General features: G+C 36.5%; 1 protein-coding gene, 1 long non-coding RNA gene and 1 pseudogene across 3 annotated transcripts; 2 read left to right on the forward strand and 1 right to left on the reverse strand.

Annotated features, from left to right (window-relative positions):
- LOC107745878 (mitochondrial intermediate peptidase-like) overlaps positions 1-791 on the reverse strand; it is a 22,058-nt pseudogene extending 21,267 nt beyond the window's left edge.
- A 424-nt stretch (positions 792-1,215) lies between these two features.
- Positions 1,216-8,267, forward strand: LOC107745875 (transcription regulator protein BACH1-like). Of its 2 annotated transcripts, none has more exons than XM_016559902.1 (5): positions 1,216-1,430; positions 2,066-2,323; positions 3,382-4,605; positions 4,818-5,024; positions 7,463-8,267. In XM_016559902.1, exons 2-5 carry the CDS (start codon positions 2,084-2,086, stop codon positions 7,814-7,816), a joined length of 2,025 nt encoding a protein of 674 aa, XP_016415388.1. In that variant the 5' UTR covers positions 1,216-1,430; positions 2,066-2,083; the 3' UTR covers positions 7,817-8,267. The 2 variants fall into 2 exon arrangements, with proteins under 2 accessions (XP_016415388.1, XP_016415387.1); XM_016559901.1 differs by having other exon boundaries at positions 2,069-2,323.
- A 1,991-nt stretch (positions 8,268-10,258) lies between these two features.
- On the forward strand, positions 10,259-11,422 carry LOC107745879 (uncharacterized). Its single transcript, XR_001640637.1, has 3 exons — positions 10,259-10,611; positions 10,905-11,260; positions 11,346-11,422. It is a non-coding gene; the product is annotated as an uncharacterized LOC107745879 (long non-coding RNA).
- Positions 11,423-19,052: the final 7,630 nt, after the last annotated feature.

Here is a 19,052-nt window from a genome sequence, read left to right on the forward strand (position 1 = left end):
AAATGAACATACTTTAAAGAACTTGAACTTTTCTGTTTTGCAAATCCTTTTTTTTTTTGGATCTTAGGAAATATTCTAATATTTTGAGATACTGTATTTTTTACTTTCATGAGCTGTAAGCTCTAATCATCAAAATTAAACCAAAAAACTTTTGAAATGTTTTACTTTACATGTAACGAATCTAGAATATATGAAAGTTTCACTTTTTGAAATAAGTTACCAAAAAAATAAGTGTATATATATATATATATATATACACACACACACACACACACACACACACACACCACATAGCCTTCAATATCCTTAATTGTCACAGCTTTGAATTTCAAACGAGGAGAGCAGGCTTCTGAAGCCCTCGTTTTTCATACCCTATTATTTATTTATATCAACCATGTTTAACATGTTTACCATGTCTGTCTGAGAGTTTGTCAAATATTTCCACAGTCTGGACTCCTGGAGGGCAGTGACAGGCTCTCTCCACCAGCTGCTCCGTCTCCTGCAGGGCTCTGTCCTGGGACCACCTCAAAGCCCTCCACAGAGCTGAACTCTGGGACACCAAACAACCCCTGACATATGGTTTGTATTTAACTCTTTTAAAAGACAATCATCAAATTAAAATTAGACAGATCCAGACAGGTACGTACCGCATTTGGTTGGAGGAGGTCTAGTCTCCTCTGGCCTTTGGCATTGAAAGCAGCTCCTACAGGTGACCAGGTGGTGACTGTCCTGCAGACCCGCGCTGCTGTCCCATGCCTGAGCAAACACACCAGGGGTCTGTACACTGACATGACCGAGCCGAGGACAGTAAACATACGACTCGACCACTACACAGTCAACAAAACCGACAACTAAACTACCTAGACCAAACAAACAAACGGAACAGTACTGCAATCAAACGCAACTCTACGAGGTTTTAAGAAAAGTGGCATCATTGCATTCTCCTTCCAATGACAGTAAACACATAGATTTTACAGCAGTATATTTTTAAAAGTAAAAATACTCATAATTATATATGATTAATAAATGTTTGAGTTAATGGTAGTTACATAACTGACATTTCTTATAATTAATTCTGAATATTTTTCTAAATGAATATTGTCATCTGTTTTTCACAAGATAAGATGATTATTGAAAATGTTGGTAAATGGGCTTTACTGTTCTATCTATCTATCTATCTATCTATCTATCTATCTGTTCTAGAAGTGGGCGTGTCTCTCAAAGACGTGACTAGCAGATGTATGACGCAGTACGTTCTGTGCGTGCTGTGTGACGCGCGCTCACTGCCGCACTGGACAGTCACATGACAGGCATATAGGCGTTAAGGAGCTGTTTCGCTGTCAAACTTTAATCCGATTTCACGTTTAAACTGCAAAAGCGATGGACAGAGTGCGACTTTTGACGGCTTCTGATCTCCAGTGATATGTCAGGTCGGTTTTCTATTCCTCTACAAACATACAAACCCCACGTGTAAACACGAGTGTGTTAAAATGTACAATGTCAATTTCACAGTAAACAACTAGCTAGTTCCTACCTTTGCTGTATTATCTCGAAGATTATGCCTTATTGGGAAAATGGAATTTCCAGGTATTATAGTTAAGCAATGTTTATTTATGCCAGCTGAAAAACAAATGTTTACACAGTTGCTTAACACTCATTTTGGTTTATGTTGACATATCCAGTGAAAACTATTCTGTTAACTTTATGTGAACTATATGATGGACACATACAGTAAGAAGAACTATATTTTGTCTAACTATTAACTGAAAACATGTTTTTAATGTTTTGCAGAGTCATGCACACAGTCATTCTGTTTACTTATCCTAATGGTTACTCAAAAGTTTAAACACTAAAAAAGTATTATTATGGTCCTTTTATTTACATATTTCTTTTTTATATTCTGCTCGGTGTAATTGTAAATGTGTCTGAATACTGTATGTGTCCATCATCATCATCATCATGTACTGTATTAAGCCGGACATCACTCCACCCAAGTGTAACTTGATGCATCTATTTCTGTATTTCCACTTTGTTAAACAGTTGCGTCTATGTATCTGTTTTTTTGTAGCTAAACCCCTGCGTCATGTCTGTGGATGGCCCCCGGACCTCTGTTTTCACCTTTCAGTCCGCTGTTCACAGCCATCATGTTCTTCGCTCGCTGGAGGAGCTGAGACAGAAGGAGCTCTTGTGTGATGTGACGGTTGAAGTGGAGCGCAGGAGCTTTCGAGCGCACTCTTCAGTGCTGGCTTCCTGCAGCGACTATTTTTACACCAGACTTACAAACCGCAGCCGACCAAACCCCACCGTCAGGTTACCGAATGAGGTAATGCTTGATATGGTGGATGGGTTGAATCTGGAGGTTTTGAGAAAACTATGAAAACCCTTTATGATTTGTTGTAATTATTAACACATGACCAGACCACCCATAAATACATTTATTTAAAAAAAAAAAAAATCATAGATTGAGCAACCCCTAAAACAAACAATATATATGGTTCAACAAAATTCTGTCATCATTTACTCATGCATGAATAAATCCATGAAGGTTAGTGTGAGGGTCAATGACTTGATGTATAGCCTATATTTTTTTGTAGATATATTTATTCAAAAATACATAAAAAAAATGATAATACATATGCTGACTTGAATACACATCTTCTATGATGAGCATGTTTATAATATATATAAATATTTTTTTGGTGATGTAGCTATCCAGATATCAAATTAATAAAATGTTTGAAACAGACCTTTATTTGTATTTTTGGCATGATACTTTATTATTAATATTATTAGTTACAAAAATATTTACAAAACTGTTTATTTATACTGTTAAATCTCATAACTGTGTGTCAAGGTCTATAATTAATATTATTAGTTACAAAAATATTTACAAAACTGTTTATTTATACTGTTAACTCTCATAACTGTGTGTCAAGGTCTATACGTTTCTTAAAATGCTAGATAATTTGACCTTTTTATGACAAGTCAAAGATAAATATCAACATCATAACATTTATGAATTAGTAATCAAGATTGTTACACCACATTTTTAGCATTTTTTTGAACATGGTTCTTCATTTCTTCGTGATGCATTTGTTTTGACTTTGATTTTATGGAAAAACTAACTTTTCCTTGAGTGTATGATGGAAGAAACTAAGTCAAATGAGTTTGGCATGACATGAGGGCGAGTAAATGATGACAGAGTGTTCATTATTGTGTGAACTGTTCCTTTAAAATTTGTTTACATTGCAGTGCTGTCAAATTAGGCCTTATATATTGAGATTAAATTGAGTAAATTAAGTGACAGCAATAACCCAGTTAATGCGATTTGCAAATGATCCATTCATGCAGTAATCATGACTACATCATTAATCTCCCAAGGTCACGGTGGAAGGATTTGAACCTCTTCTGCAGTTTGCCTACACTGCAAAACTTCACTTCACGAAAGAAAACATCCTGGAGATCCACAGATGCGCCGAATTTCTCGGATTTCAAAACCTCGATAAAGCCTGCTTTGAATTCCTCGTCCCAAAGTTTTCCGATGGTGGTGGAACCTCAAAAAAAGTGAAGGGTAAAAGCAAGAGCCAAGCATCCCATGAGAAATCCCAATCCGTCTGCAGTCCAGATGACCAAACCCCTGAAACTGGAGAAGATCGCGTACCTCAAGATGCAAGCACTGTCATGCAAGCTGCATCTGCAACACCCTCTGAAGAAAGTTCTGAAGATTGTCCCCCCATCACAAATGACAAAGTAATGCAGTTAGACTTATCCACGCTTTACGCAAGAAGCACTGCATACCACATGGGTGATGGCCAAGATCAGTTTTGCCTACAGAACTGTGGCCCACAGTTGCCTTCCTCTTCCGTGGCGGCCGCTGAAGTTTGTCCTTTCCTGTCTATTTCAAGCACCGGTGACAATGAGAAACTGCATTCTTCTGCAGCAGGGGACATTTTAGCAATGGAGGGCGATTTCCAGAAGGAACTAGCAATGGATGTGCATTGTGAACCACCTACTGATAAAGACCTGAACATAGCCAGTATCACCGAGGGCCACTTTGACCAACGTGAAGGGCCTCTAATGTCGCCCACCGACTGTAGCCAACTATGTCCTCTGAATTCTGCGCAGTCAAGCGGGGATTTGGACAGCATTTCCGGCCCTCCAGACCTCAGCAACATTAGCACAGATGACAACCAGGTGTTTGATTCCAACGAACAAACCTTCTCTGAACTGACCCCCAAAGATTGCTCCACAGAACGAAGCACGGTGGAAAGGGAAGTGGCTGAGCATCTCGCAAAGGGTTTTTGGCCGGATTTGAGCTCCACGTTAAATGAGCCGCTACCTTTGGACTCTATCGACCAGTCATCTGCAGGAAATGGCTCAGACTTCCACTGGTTAAAGCATCTGGATCTGGGCGCTGCACCTGATGATTGTCCCTTCCTGAGAGACCTGAGCTCCAATGATAGACAGACCTCTGGAGGAGACACTCTGTCCAAAGAGGACACTGAAGACAGTCCCTGCATGTCCCCCATTAACTCAAGGGAAACCTCTGAGTGCGAATCGGATGGAGACTGTGCGCAGTGCAGCAGCAGTGAACAAGTGCAAGAGGTGAGCTTGCTTGCACTTACAGTTGCAAAACTTAAAGTTAGAGTTGAAGTTTGGTGCCAAATTGCAGACCTTTTATGTCAACCTCGACTGAGATTCCCTGACATGCTTCAATTAAAAGTTTCAGTCCCTACTGAAAAATGTCACCGAACTGGAGGATGAACACAGCTGCAATCCTCCATAATGCAGTGTTGACGTCTCGGTTTTCTTCCCAGGTGGATTTGCCATTCCCTGTGGAGCAAATTTCCAGCATGACCCGGAGAGCATTCCTGCAGATGTTGAAACGCGAGCAGCTGACCCCAGAACAGCTGGAGTTTGTTCAGGATGTGAGACGGCGGAGTAAAAACCGCATGGCTGCACAGCGCTGCCGCAAGAGAAAGTTGGACTGCATCTACAGGCTGGAGGGAGAAATTAAGAAACTGGTATATCCGTTTGTCATATCTACTGAATCTAAAATAGTATTTTGTATTTGAACGGGTTCGAACAGTTTAAGCCCCATTTACCCCATTAAATTCGACTGAATCAGTGTAGTGCAATCAAACAATGTGCAGCATGATCGTTGTACTCTCATTTATACAGAAAAACCACATGAACTTCACATGAGCAAATCACACGTTAAAATCACGTGTGAAATATGTGAAACACATGTAAAACACATATGAAACGCACATGAATCATTCCCCCTTACAGAAAAACCACATGTGGAAATCACGTTAAAATCACATGTGATCACATGGGTTTCACACATTTACGCCATGAAAATTTTCTAAAACTACATGTTTCATGTGCGTTTCATATGTGTTTCACATCTGTTTCACATGTGATTTTAACGGGGTTTCCACATGTGGTTTTTCTGTAAGAGGGAATGATGAATGAGCCAGTTACTTTAAATGAATTTGAAATTACATTCAAAAGAATCAGTCTCAGACCGATTCAAACCATTAACTTGAATTTGAGAGTTTTCAAACTCACGCAACAACTCATTCTGGGCTGTGTTTCCCGTACAACAACAAAGCTTAACTACCATAGGAAGATGCATCTTTGAAGAAATTAACTAGCTTGTCAAGACTGTTCTTTGTAACTTTGTTGCACATCTGTCATTTGGACCACATTGTTTCACCAATATAAAACTGTCGTTAATGACTTCATGCAGGTTGTGAAGCAATAACCTATGCTAATTAATCTAATTAACGATAGAGTTAATGTCAGAGTATTGCTGTAAATGTTTTTGCTCTCCATTATTTTGCTTTATTTCCAGATTTAGAAAATATATTCTCTGCATGATTATCATGTCCAAAAGAATTCACAATACCAGTGTTATTGTGATGTCTATATGTTGTTTTTTTTAGGTCAATCAATTAGACTCAAAATATGACTGTAGGGAGTAGGCATGGCCACAAGTAGATGAAAACAATGATTGCATGAATATATAATGATGTGTGTGTGTGTGTGTGTATCATATCAGTTTTGTGTAATAAATTATCCTTTCATTGTAAAAGTAGACCGTTAAAAATATACATCTGCATACAAAATTTGTACAGATATATAGAAATTATTTATTTTTTTGGTAACATCTCTACAATAAAATACAATTTATAGTGCTGTCAAATCTATTAAAGGAGACATATTATGCCCCTTTTTACAATATGTAATATAAGTCTCAGGTGTCCCCAGAATGTGTCTGTGAAGTTTCAGCTCAAAATACCGCACAGATCATTTATTATATCATTTTGACAATGCCTATTTTGAGTGGGAGCAGAAACACGCTGTTTTTTTGGCCTGTCTCTTTAAATGCAAATGAGCTGCTGCTCCCCGCCCCCTTTTCCAGAATAGAGCTGCACCAAAGACAGAACAGTTAGCATGTGTTGCTCAAACTTTGAGATATATCCAGCTGCAGACCCGCAGCACCAGCAGTTTCAGAACCGCAGCCATAGAACCGCAGCCACAGAACCGGAAGTGAGGGGCGGAGTTATTGACAACGAGAGAGCATGGTGAGTAGTCTAATGTTTTTGCACTTTCGCCATGGCATTATAACTAGTACACTGTTGTCGCTTGCAAAATCAAAATAATGGCACCGTGGGTGTAAACTTACAGATTAAGGGGCGGTAATATTATAATGAGATCCATTTGCAACATCACCAAGGGAGCGCTCGTTTTCTCAGACGCTTACAGAAAAAGGCTTACCAAAACAAAGTTACTACGTTAATCTTTTTCACATTTCCTTGGTTGGTAGATGCACCGGGGACCTGATTATAGCACTTAAAACCCGGAAAAGTCAGATTTTCATAATATGTCACCTTTAATTGAGATTAAATATATACATGTATGTGTGTATATTTATATATACATATAAATAGATACTCTGTACACACACATGTAGTATGTAAACACAAACTTTTATTTTGGATGCGATTAATCACGATTAATCGATTTGACAGCAGTAATGAATTATTAATTTTAAGTATTTGAAATTAGTATATAGGCCTTTTTAAAACAAATTATTAAAAGTTGGTGGTTCTTCCTCTAAAATACAGCAAGAATTCCTAATGAGAAACCAGAAACCTTTAAATGCCCTATGATTCCCATCCCTAACCATTACCACAATGTGTATGAGCATAAAGTATACTATTATATTGCTTCTATTGTCCCCTTTTCAGACGTAGAATAAGAAAACTAATCAATCAGACATATAGTATGCAGTTTTGCACACATTACGCAGTGCTGCAAATCAACAGACACCAAGACAATCAATAGCATGTGTTATGATTAGCGTTTTTCTCCATAAGGAATGCAAAGTCTGGTAAACACAAACTGAAATGTAATCTTAAAATGGATCTTCTTTTGTTTCCACATTTATCAGAGGAGCGAAAAGGAGAAATTACTGCAAGATCACAACCAGCTGAAGCTCAGCATAGAGGATGTACGTCAGAACCTCTCAGGCCTGTGTCAGAGTCTCTCTACGGACGCCGCGCCACAGTCCGAACAGCTGCAAGCACTGGCCAGGTACTTCTCCTCCGACTGTCCCACCTCCGTCCTCCTCACCCCCATGGCCTCTCCTAGCCTGGCTGGCCCAGACCAGGATGCCCATGCGAACTCCTCCCTGGACACCTTTCTTGCAGACACATGTCCTGAAGGAGACACAGTAGCACTCAGGTCGCCCACTGCCTTCCTGCAAGACAACGTTCAGAGCACTGTTACAGATCCAGCTCCGTGATGTACATCAGAGCAAAGCAGCTTGGGAATGGTCTGATATTTCATTTTTACTCAGGAGCTTAACTTTCTGCTGCCGTCAGTTACACTTTTGAGCATGACTTTCTTATTAGGAGCACTTTCGTAATGTTTCCAAGTATGGATGTGACTAAATTTGCACTATTACTAGTAGTTTCATATGGAAATGCTATACAGATGCATACGGATATGCCTTTCATTCGTTGTTTGCTGTTACGCCATAGGGGTCATTCCTGTTATGCCACACATTTTGAAAACTTAAGAAAATGAATACGCTTGTATTGTAATTAAGTATTTCAGAAATATGCTCTGCTAAGCTCAGGCACATAAACGTTTATAAATCATAACTTATTAAAAAAAAAAAAAAGAACAATATGCCTAACAGGATGGAACATAACAGGGTGGAAATAAAGGGCTAAATGCTTTGTTTAATTACAGATTGATAGTTAGCTCAAGTTAATTTTGATATTTTTAACCATGTTTTAGTATTTTGATTCCATCATACCCATTTTTTTAAATCTTGTCTGACAGGGTGGAATATTTTGAAATGAGACAAACAAACTAATAGCACAAGACATCTTTAAATTAATTGCTCATACTTTAAGATGTATATGATGATGTATGTTTTCCCACCAAAAATGTCACTTCCTGGACGATTGTGTCATTAAGGAACTGGCTTTTGTTAGTTAAAGGGATTTTTCAGCAGACAGGGTGGAAAGTAATATTGAAGACAAAGTAAATATCTATAAAAAGATTAACAATTAAAACACTACAATCAAGTTTGGTTTCAATATTTTGAATAAAGAAAGAAAAGCACTTGGAATATTTCTTAATAAATGGACTTTTATGCTTTTTAGTGCATTCATTGTAATATTGTCATGAAAGAAAATTAATGACTTCAATCTGCAACAATTGTCAATTTTATATTTTTATTCAAACATAGACTTATGAAAATGTACTACATAACAGGAATGACCCGTGGATTAATTTCCAGTCCTAGCATTAATTTCATGTACACTGCCACAAAGGACAATCATTGTAATTCTCTTTATTATGTTAATGGATTATGACTTTTGTTATGCTATGTAGAGCATATAAATACATTCCAGTGTAGCCTAATACGTCTTTGGCATGAGAATTGTGCATTGAATATGCATCTCTCTTTTTTTTTTTTTAAGTATTCATATATGCATAAGTCATATTTATAGTGACATTTAAATAACTGCCATGTAAGATTTTCATGCATATCATGTAGGGTTTGTGAAAAATACATAGAATCCATAGTCTCTCTAAGGGAAAAAAAATAGTAAAAGTTTAGATACTGCTCACTTTTTGCTTGCGAAAGTGGAGTGAGTTTGGAAAAGATCGATTTCAAGGTCAACATAAAATCAAAATTGATCCTATTTCCATTCTTAAAACATGTTTCTGATCTTATTGTGCATGATTCTTCATTACACATTATTTCAATTAAATTTCTTGTATTATTTCATCAAAATGTAATTTTCTTCTGAAATAACTTTCCTTTTTAGCTGATGATGTCATCAAGGCCATGCACGTAGTCTATTGGCTACAAATAGAGATAATGGCATTATTTGAAGTCTTGTTGAATAGAATGCTTACTTTTCATCAGATTCTACATTTTTTTTTATTTTTTTTTATTCTGTTTGACTCAGAATTAATTAATGAACTAATGTTCATTTCAATATAATATTAGTCTAAAAGACATAACCTGTTCATTTTGCCGTTGTAGCATCAATGGAATGTTCTATATTTACTTTTTCGTGCTTTTTTTGTTTTAACCCTGTAACCAAAATACTGTCATGTAAACCTAGAATGCACTGTATAGTTCACTATTTGATTCAGATTTAACGAATAGTAGCAAATAAAATGTCAATAATACATTTTTCACTCAATGTGTAAATGTAAAGGTTCTTGCTAATAGGAATGTGCTAACAGATAATGAACAAAAAAAAAACAACCTTTTTTTTAGTTTACGATTGAAATATATATATATATATATATATATATATATATATTACATAAATATTGCCGTGCATTAAAGGAACCATCCGACGCGACATATATACATACACACACAAATATACACACATATATATATTATTATTTTTTGACTCTCTGTTAAAGAGGTTATGAGTGTGATAGGTCATAAACAGGGCGTTTACCATCTTCTCTCTAGATGCCACACACTATTCTTAGTTACTGTCTTCCTCTAAACTGCGGAAATGAAAACAGTGTGCAATAGTGAACCGGTTTCAACATAATGTTTTAAAAGAGTCCATCAATATCACAATAAATATCTAAAATAAGAACATTTTTCAAAATGTGAGGAATTCTAGTGTGGCCAGTGAGCCACAACATGATTGTTGCCAAACTGTTAAACAACCCTGAGAGCAGGTGGATTAAGAAGCAAGCAAGCACAACTTTAAACCTGAGCTCCGCGTTTTTAGAACACCGTGCGAGACGCTGCAAAAGACGCGACGCGCGTCTGTCTAGCGCATGTTTACATAGAAAACATGAAAAAAGCAGCGCAGATGAATGCAAAAAGAGGCCTGTGTGAACGTCCTCTTTACTGTTGTGTTGCTTAAGCACTTACAGTAGGCCTATATGGAGCACCTACAGCCCAGTGGAACATCAGCGGTAGAATTTGACGCATTATGACGCCATAGTCCTGAGGCGACTTCAGTGGAATCTGTTCAGAGCAGTTCGTCTGTGACTGAAGTTGTTCAGACCATTTTAACTGTTTGTGATCGCAATGAAAAGGTAAGCAGTAGCACCAAGAGATGTATTTCATCTTAATGGATCAAGCATATATATTTAGCGTCTATTTATATTTGTATAGCCTATTAATCTGGAATTTTTCAGTAGCCTATACTCATTTGGTCATTTTAAATAAGGTCGATATGTTGTGTAGGATTTAAAAACATTAAGAGTAAAAGAACAAAGTAGACATGTTTATCACTTTTATTCATTCATGTTATGAGTTTTCTGACACAAAGGTACACCTTAAGACATTTTTAATGACTAAATAAAGTTTATCAAATTGTTTCCCCAAGCCGAAAAAGCAAGACGCTGACAAGGCCAAGCATTACTCCTACTTTTGAGAGCTCTTCCCAGACCCAGTTACCTCAATTTACACCTTCCTTGGCTGACCCATCTTCTAACACGAGGCCTCCATCCAGGCGCATGAAGGGAAGACAAAAAAAAGTTGTATTTCCTGACATTGGAAATGCAGTGAATTCTGTGACCAGAAGAAACGGCACCGGAGACCCTTTACCATCCGTCCCGGGCATTCCAGCAGTGCCAAAAGGCGACCAGAATGGAAAGACCATGTGCAGTGATGCTGCGACCTTTCTCTCTGCCACTGACAGGGCAAGACTTTTTGGCATCAACAAGTGGTATTAGAGTCCAGGTTAGTCATCTTCCACATCCTTCCAAAGCTTTCATATAGACAACTTAGACATGTTTGGTTATGTTTTATTGTTTGTTATTTACAGGGAGGAGATGAAATCATCAGAAAAAAGAAGAAATCTGTTCAAAAGAAAAAAAAAATCTATGTAAAATAATAATTGTGCATTAAAAAACGGTTGTTTCAGCTTCACTGTCATATTACTTGAACTATGGAAACTTGTTTCCGTCATGGAGTAAAAAATATAAAAGATAATCAGGATTTTTTAATTTCACAATTCATACTCTTTTCATGCAGTTCTGAGAAAAAAGGCAAGAATTATAAGATATAAAGTCGCATTTCTAAGAGAAGTCTAAAATTGTATGTTGCTTGTTCCCTCGTGTTTTTCTCACAGTTTGTAAAATGTAGCTGTAGAACTATGAGATATAAACTCACAATTGCTCGGAGAAAAAAAAAGGACTAAGAGATTAAAAGAAAATTGAGAGATTAAAAGTCAAAATGAATGGCTACTTTTTCACAACTCACTGAAACTCCGAGATATAACTCAGAATTCTGACTGTTTTCCTTGTAATCTTGAGTTTACAACTTGAAATTGACTTTTTTTCCTCCGAATTGTTACATCTTGCAATTCTGTTTTTTTTTATTTCCGACATGGAATAATAAAAAAGGGTAGAAAAAACAGAATTGTGAGATGCAAACTTCTTTTTTTTAGAAACGCAAAAATGTAAACTCAAAATTGCAAGAAAGTTACATTTTTGCAGGGGTGTGAAGTAACGAATTACAAATACTCACGTTACAGTAATTAAGTAGTTTCTAATCAGTAATTGTACTTTTTTGAGTAGTTTAAAAATTGTGTACTTTTACTTTTACTTGAGTACATTTTAAGTGATGTATCGGTACTTTTACTCCGCTATTTTCCTCCGTTTGTGGTCGTTACATGCTTATTTTAATTTTATTTTTATCCATCAACGTGATTGGATAGATAGTAATAGGTCTCGTGACTTTCGTCAAATCAAATTGTGCATAGAAAACTTTAACCGCCAACTGTTTATCATGGCTGCTGGAAGCGCATTCTTCAAGCATCAATTCAGTCGCATCTTCCTCTAACTTAAGTTAAATTTCGGATTTCTGCTTACTAAATGATTTGTATATATGCTTACCTATCTACACGGCCTGAAATTTGGTGTGAGGTTGCGGGTATTGCGTACACAGTGTTAACTCCCCCAAGTGCCACGTTCGGTAAATTCCCACTCACTTATGAGACACGCGATCTGTGCTGCCTCGTCTCTCTCTCACGTGCGTTCAGCAGCAGTCACTTGGATAAGTCGTTATTGTTTCTTGTTGAACTTGTTGACTTTTGATGAGTTTGAGCGCGTGATGCGCGCTGTGAAAAAGTGTGTTGGAAACACAAATTGAGGACCAAATCTTTTTGGACAAGTACTTTTACTCTACTCACACTACATTTTTTTTGGAAGGTAATGGTACTTTTTCTTGAGTATATTTTTTCAGTACTCTTTCCACCACTGCATTTTTGTTTATAGTTTGTCTCACAATTCAGACGTTTTTTCTCAGAATTTCGAGTTTTTCTCACAATTCAAGAAAAAAGTCTCGAGTCGCAATTACCCTTTTTATTTAGCTCTTTATTCTGTGGTTGAAACAGGCTTGAGGCTAAATGATGTGCAGTAAAATGAGTGTGAAGATCTCATCACAAACATCTGAATGTCTAGCATGCTGTGAACAAAATAAAAGTACAACAGAACCAAACCTTAAAAATCAGTCTTATTCTCTGCAGGAGGGTAAATCTCCATCTTGAGCACCACAGTCTCAGTAAACATTTTAAAGCTCTATATTAAGCTCCACACTGAATTGAAATAATCTTCTATGTCTAGGGAACTCTGGTTTTAATTAGTAGAAAACCCCATTTTCTGTTGGTCCATCTGTCTGCTCAGTGCTCAAGGTCGCTGTGCCAGTTGTCATTGCCATTTCAGCGTCCGTCATTAAGCTAAACACTGCCAATTGGGTACATTTGTGGTCTTCTGCGAGTGTATCGATTGTTCCTTGTTTTGTTAAAACTAACTCGATTCAGAACACCATTTAAAAACTAAATCATTTATCTTTTAAGTTGTAATTACTCTGTGCGGTCCGAAAGGGTTCTTAGCTTTCTTCTTAATTGTCCTTTCAAGGTGATCTCATTTGTTTACATCCTCCATGCATACTAAAGCTCGCCAAATGACTTATTTCGTTTTGTTTTCCTCTCAAAGGACTTTAATGAGGTGTGCGCTTAGAAATATTCCAGCGGCGTAGCCAACATGCCATACAATGACAGGCTGGATAATCCACTGTAAATCATGTGATTATAATCATAGATGACCGAACAAAACCACAGCAGCATATTGATACAATGCAATGAGAAATCAAATGGTAATTTAGGGGTGCTGGATAACAGGCTGTTGTTGGGTTTGTTTTAAAATAATTTTTCTCTGAACAGTTGTGTTCCATTGTGGGCCATTGATGACTGGTCTTCTCAATAAAAGCTGACAGAATATAACGATGGTGTGCAAATAAAACAACATAAATAACCACAATGCAGATATTGTGTGTATATATATATATATATATATTAGTTTGTAATGTGTATTTTTACAATAAATAAATAATAATAATCATATGATTCAAATCATTCTAGTGAATTGGTAAACAGGAAAATCTGATTCTAGTGAATCGGTTCATCTTAAACGAACCTCTCTCTCATATGTAGCTTTGGAAATTGATTTATTCTAGTGAATCGGTTCGTCCTAAACATACCTCTCTCTCTCATATGTAGCTTTGGAAATTGATTCATTCTAATGAATCGGTTTATCGTAAAAATACCTGTCTCCAGGGCTTAATTTGTGCCGGAACAAGCCGGATCCTGATCCGGCACCTCCGAATTTGTCCGAAATCTGATCTGGCACCTCATTTGACAGATCCCCTCCTCACGCACCAATGAAAGACGTTTGTGTTGACATAGCGTGCATATATTTCATGAAAAAAACTTCTATTATGAGCAGGCTTGCCTAGCATCTACATTTGAAACAACTGAGCGTGCAAAGAGATGCGACGTGGCTGCTCTCACAAACACGAATGCACGGATTCAATACTGATACACATGCGTTTTCTTTCTCAGATGTTTACATTTAGTTAAGACAAAAAAAAACGACTGTGCTTACGAGGATAATCGCCAGGACGGCCATTTTGACGTCATTTTTTGTGTGTATTTGGCCGCATAAGTGCAACAAGCTGCGAAAAATAACTCAATTTGGTACTCGCGAGGCTGCACTATATGCGCGCTATGGATGTGACTGTGAGCGCATAGGAAACCCCCTTTGGAGCACGCCAGTATAGAATGGCTCAAACTTAAAAAGATGTGCAAATGATACAGTTTTGTGACGATGCAACAATGACTCGATTAGGCAAGTGACAATTCTGTCGACTGTAGTGAAACCCGAGCAAAAGTCTTGTATCGCAGCGTGCAGTAGTGCAGACGAGATGCGCTGTCTTTCATGACTTTCCGATTTTTTTCATGACCGTAAGAAGATGCACGCTGTTAATCACGTAAGCTGGTCCTCCATTGCGCGAATGCTCCGTTACCTCTCCCTCCTCTAATCATGCCGGATCCGTCACCCCACTTTGTTCCGGGACCTCGCAATTTACAAATTAAGCACTGCCTGTCTCTCATATGGCGTTTTGGTAAGTTTGGTTTATTCTGAATCAGTTCATCCTAAATGGACCTCTCTTTCAAACAGTATGTAGCTTTGAAAAGTCAAATTCATCCTAGTGAATCAGTTCATATATTAAATAGTCCTTCTCTCATATGTGGGTTTGGACATTTTTGATTCATTTTTGTCAATGAATCAGTTCATCCAAAATTAACCTCTCTTTCATACAGTATGTAGCTTTTGAAAGATCTGATTCATTCTAGTGAATCAGTTTGCCCTAAACGGACTTCTCTCTCGTATGTAACTTTTAAAGAGTTTGTTTCATTCTAGTGAATAGGTTCATCCTAAATGAACCACTCTTTTGTGTAGTATGTAGCTTTCAAAATTCAGATTCATTCTAGTGAATCAGTTCATTTTAAATGGTTCTCTTTCTCTCCTATTTACTGTAGCTTTGGAAAGTTTGATTCCTTCTAGTGAATCGGTTTGTCCTAAACTAACCTCCCTCGTACAGTATGTAGCTTTGAAAAGTCAGATTCATTCTAGTGAATCAGTTTGTTTTCAATTGTCATTCCTTCTCTCCTACATATAGCTTTGGAATGTCTTGATTCATTCTAGTAAATCGGTTTGTCCTAAACTAACCTCTCTCATACAGTTTGTAGCTTTGGAAAATCAGATTCATTTCATTAGCGAATCAACTTGTTTTAAACGTTCCTTCTCTCATATGTAGCTTTGGGAAGTTTGATTCATTCTAGTGATTTGATTCATCCTAAATGGACCTCTCTCATATACAGTACAGTATGAAGCTTTGGAAAGCCAGGTTCATTCTAGTGAATCAGTTTGTTTTAAACAGTTCTTCTTCTCTTATATGTAGCTTTGGAAAGCCTGATTCATTGATTCTTTCAGATGGTTCGTGTAAATGAACAGATTCTGAAAAGATTCAGAATTTTGGGTCCTTACATGGCATTTTATGTTTTTTAAAATTTTTTGTATCAGTATGTCTCTGAGTTTTTGAGTTTGAGTGTTTTATAAAAACGTAAAATTCATAATAAAGTGTATCTTTTCAAGTTTGATGTTCTCACCCAAATTGGGATTATTTGTTCATTCAAAACCCCACATTGACATAATTTAATTGTAAGTAACATTGATTGGAGGCACAGAATAGAAATCCACCCAGTTTCACAAAGATCCACCAACTTGGAGATTTTTTGCCTCGCCGCTGCTTTGAAAACTCAACCACAGCCGAACAGCAAACTGGAAGCGGGCCAAAACAATATTCCATGTTAACTGCTCTGGGAAAATATCAATCCTAATAATTAAGTCTTTTGGGATTTTACACAGATGGCAGGTTTCAACAAGCTTGAGATGAATTAGTAAAACTCTCGCAATAAAAGATGAGATATAGAGCACAGGGGAGACCGAGGCTAGTTGTCACACTTTTTTTTTTAACTTTTTTTTTTTTTTTTACTTCAGTGAATATTTCTTGGGGGGTGTTGTTTTATGAATTAGTACATTCCAGTGGAAATATATTGAATATTTAACCAATATTGTCCAGGGGAAAAGATACAGCTCATTAAACACCTTCTATGCAGACCATGTTGTTACACTCAAAACCTGCCATTAAATATCATATAATACGTTTTAGGCTGTATTAATGTACAGGTGATACTAATGAATTGTTGGCAACATGTTAAAAACTCCATTATTTTGGCCCAAAATATTGTGACAAATAAGCTTAAGAAATAAATAAAACCAGTAAAAGTGTGACAACTTGCCCCAGTCTGACCTGAATATAAAAATTATTCTTTCCATTAAAATATATCTTGTCTGAATGTATATCAGTGTGGTTTAATTGTTCAGTTGTTACCCAGTAGATACATGAAAAATATTAATTTTAGCTTGCTGAATATAATTTGAATTAGAACGACTGGAATTATGATAACTTTGAACTAGATGTTTGAACTTCTTATTCAAATCTTTATGGTTACTGAGATACATGTGTATTGTCAACTAGCAACAACTTGTAACTAAACACCATGACCATTATTTTTAAGATTATGGTGAATATTAGTAGTATTAGTGATAGTAATACTATTACTAAACATCATCAACAACTACAATAGCTCATGTTCTGTTTATAATCAGTGAGGTTTAGCTTTTTAATTTACTACAACTCCAAACTTGTCCATACATGTAAAAACCTATTTGAAAATAGATCAGTTTCCATTGTTGTGCTGTAAAGTCGATCTATTTTTAATGGTTAATTCCATCAACTGAAGTTAGCCCACCAGCATTAACTAACATTTAAACACACAGCACACCATCTTTGCGAGCGCAGAGAAATGTAATGGTTTTGTGTCGGTTATTCTGTTAAGCCTCAGTCTAGATTTAAGGCTAAACACTGCATTGCTTCTTCCCAATATTTTGATCGCCTCAAATCCTTCCCTGTAATTTCTCTGCCAACTCGCACTATGGATTACGTAAAGCTGTCGCCATGGTGGTACAGTGGAAAGAAGGACAGGATTTGAAAGTTTCAGCAGAAAGCCACTTAAAGTTGGAGACAATAAACAAAGCCTTGAGAGAAGAACCTCCACATACTCGTGCACTGAGAGCGTCCGGCTCTTGGGGGCAGCATGTAGCCATGAAATTCATATAGTATAAGCCCACTTCAGCATGTGTAAAAAAAAAAATTCCATTATTGCAACTCAAGGATCTGATTTAATCACATATTAACCCTTTAACTGTCACCCGTCCCCTCTGTGGGACGCCTACGTTTACTTCACTATATTACAATTAAATCCTAATCTAAAACTATATATCGTAGACTTATGTGTTGCATGAAGAAGAAAACACAAATCTGAGTTTGTGCATATTTTACTCAGTACTCTGAGTTTTTTTTTTTCTTTTCTTACAGAGGCATAGTTTGAAAAAGTCGGATATTTAATGCAAAAGCAACCTCACACATTTTCCCATACAGCAAAAAAACAATAAAGCAAATCAAAAGTTCTTAGAAAAATGTCTTCGTTCTAGTTGATGTTATAAAGAGTGAAATAAAGTATGAACACTGGAAACATGTTTCATAAAAACGTACATTGAAGATTACGCTTCTCCAGAGCTTCAATGTGTGCTCGTATGTTCTGTTGCAAACACAAAGGCAATAATGGTGATTGTTGTTCTGACCTTCTCATGAACAAACGATCCTATGTTCACAAGCTTAGAAAAAGCACTAATAGTAATGTATTGTGTTTGTCCATCAGATTTACCCAATAAATTAGTATTAATGACAAGTATCCATCAGGATGTACTTAGTATTGAGAGGCTGAAATCAATTGAAAACTTTAAATCTCAAAATTCATCCTTTGAAACCCATTTTAAAATCAAACATTGCATTACCAGGAAAATGGTACATCAATATCATGTTGCAAAATGTTTTCGTTCATGAATTATAAAAATGTAAGTTTGGATCGTGCACTTTCACGTCTACGTTCAAAAATGTGAGTGACAGTAAGCACCTAAATACTACAATGCAAAAAATTTGACTGCTTGTAATTTATATAAATAAATCATCTAAAAGTTTTCATTTTTGTATTTTTTATTTTAATTAATAATATATTAATTATTTTTATATATTATGAGTGAAATAAAGTATGAACACTGGAAACATGTTTCATAAAAACGTACATTGAAGATTACGCTTCTCCAGAGCTTCAATGTGTGCTCGTATGTTCTGTTGCAAACACAAAGGCAATAATGGTGATTGTTGTTCTGACCTTCTCATGAACAAACGATCCTATGTTCACAAGCTTAGAAAAAGCACTAATAGTAATGTATTGTGTTTGTCCATCAGATTTACCCAATAAATTAGTATTAATGACAAGTATCCATCAGGATGTACTTAGTATTGAGAGGCTGAAATGGAGTCGTACACATGTAGCATAAAACAGAGCAATAAAGAATTCAAATTCAATTAAATAAACAGCTTACTAAATGCTAAAGTATACACATTATATACATTCCCTGGGTTGGGACAAAACAAAACTAACAAACAAATATATTTTCCTCCTACTAATATGAATTAAAAGTATGGGACACTTGAAATA

This window comes from Sinocyclocheilus rhinocerous, unplaced genomic scaffold (genome assembly GCF_001515625.1).
Source record: "Sinocyclocheilus rhinocerous isolate Xijiao unplaced genomic scaffold, SAMN03320098_v1.1 scaffold3636, whole genome shotgun sequence".
NCBI classification, from domain to species: Eukaryota; Metazoa; Chordata; class Actinopteri; order Cypriniformes; family Cyprinidae; genus Sinocyclocheilus; species Sinocyclocheilus rhinocerous.

Excerpts from the sequence above, each read along its gene's own strand:
- LOC107745875 (XM_016559902.1), top strand. The coding sequence starts at position 2,084 with ATGTCTGTGGATGGCCCCCGGACCTCTGTTTTCACCTTTCAGTCCGCT. Across the intron at positions 2,324-3,381 it reads CCGTCAGGTTACCGAATGAG|GTCACGGTGGAAGGATTTGA; the intron begins GTAATGCTTGAT and ends TAATCTCCCAAG. Across the intron at positions 5,025-7,462 it reads AGGGAGAAATTAAGAAACTG|AGGAGCGAAAAGGAGAAATT; the intron begins GTATATCCGTTT and ends CACATTTATCAG.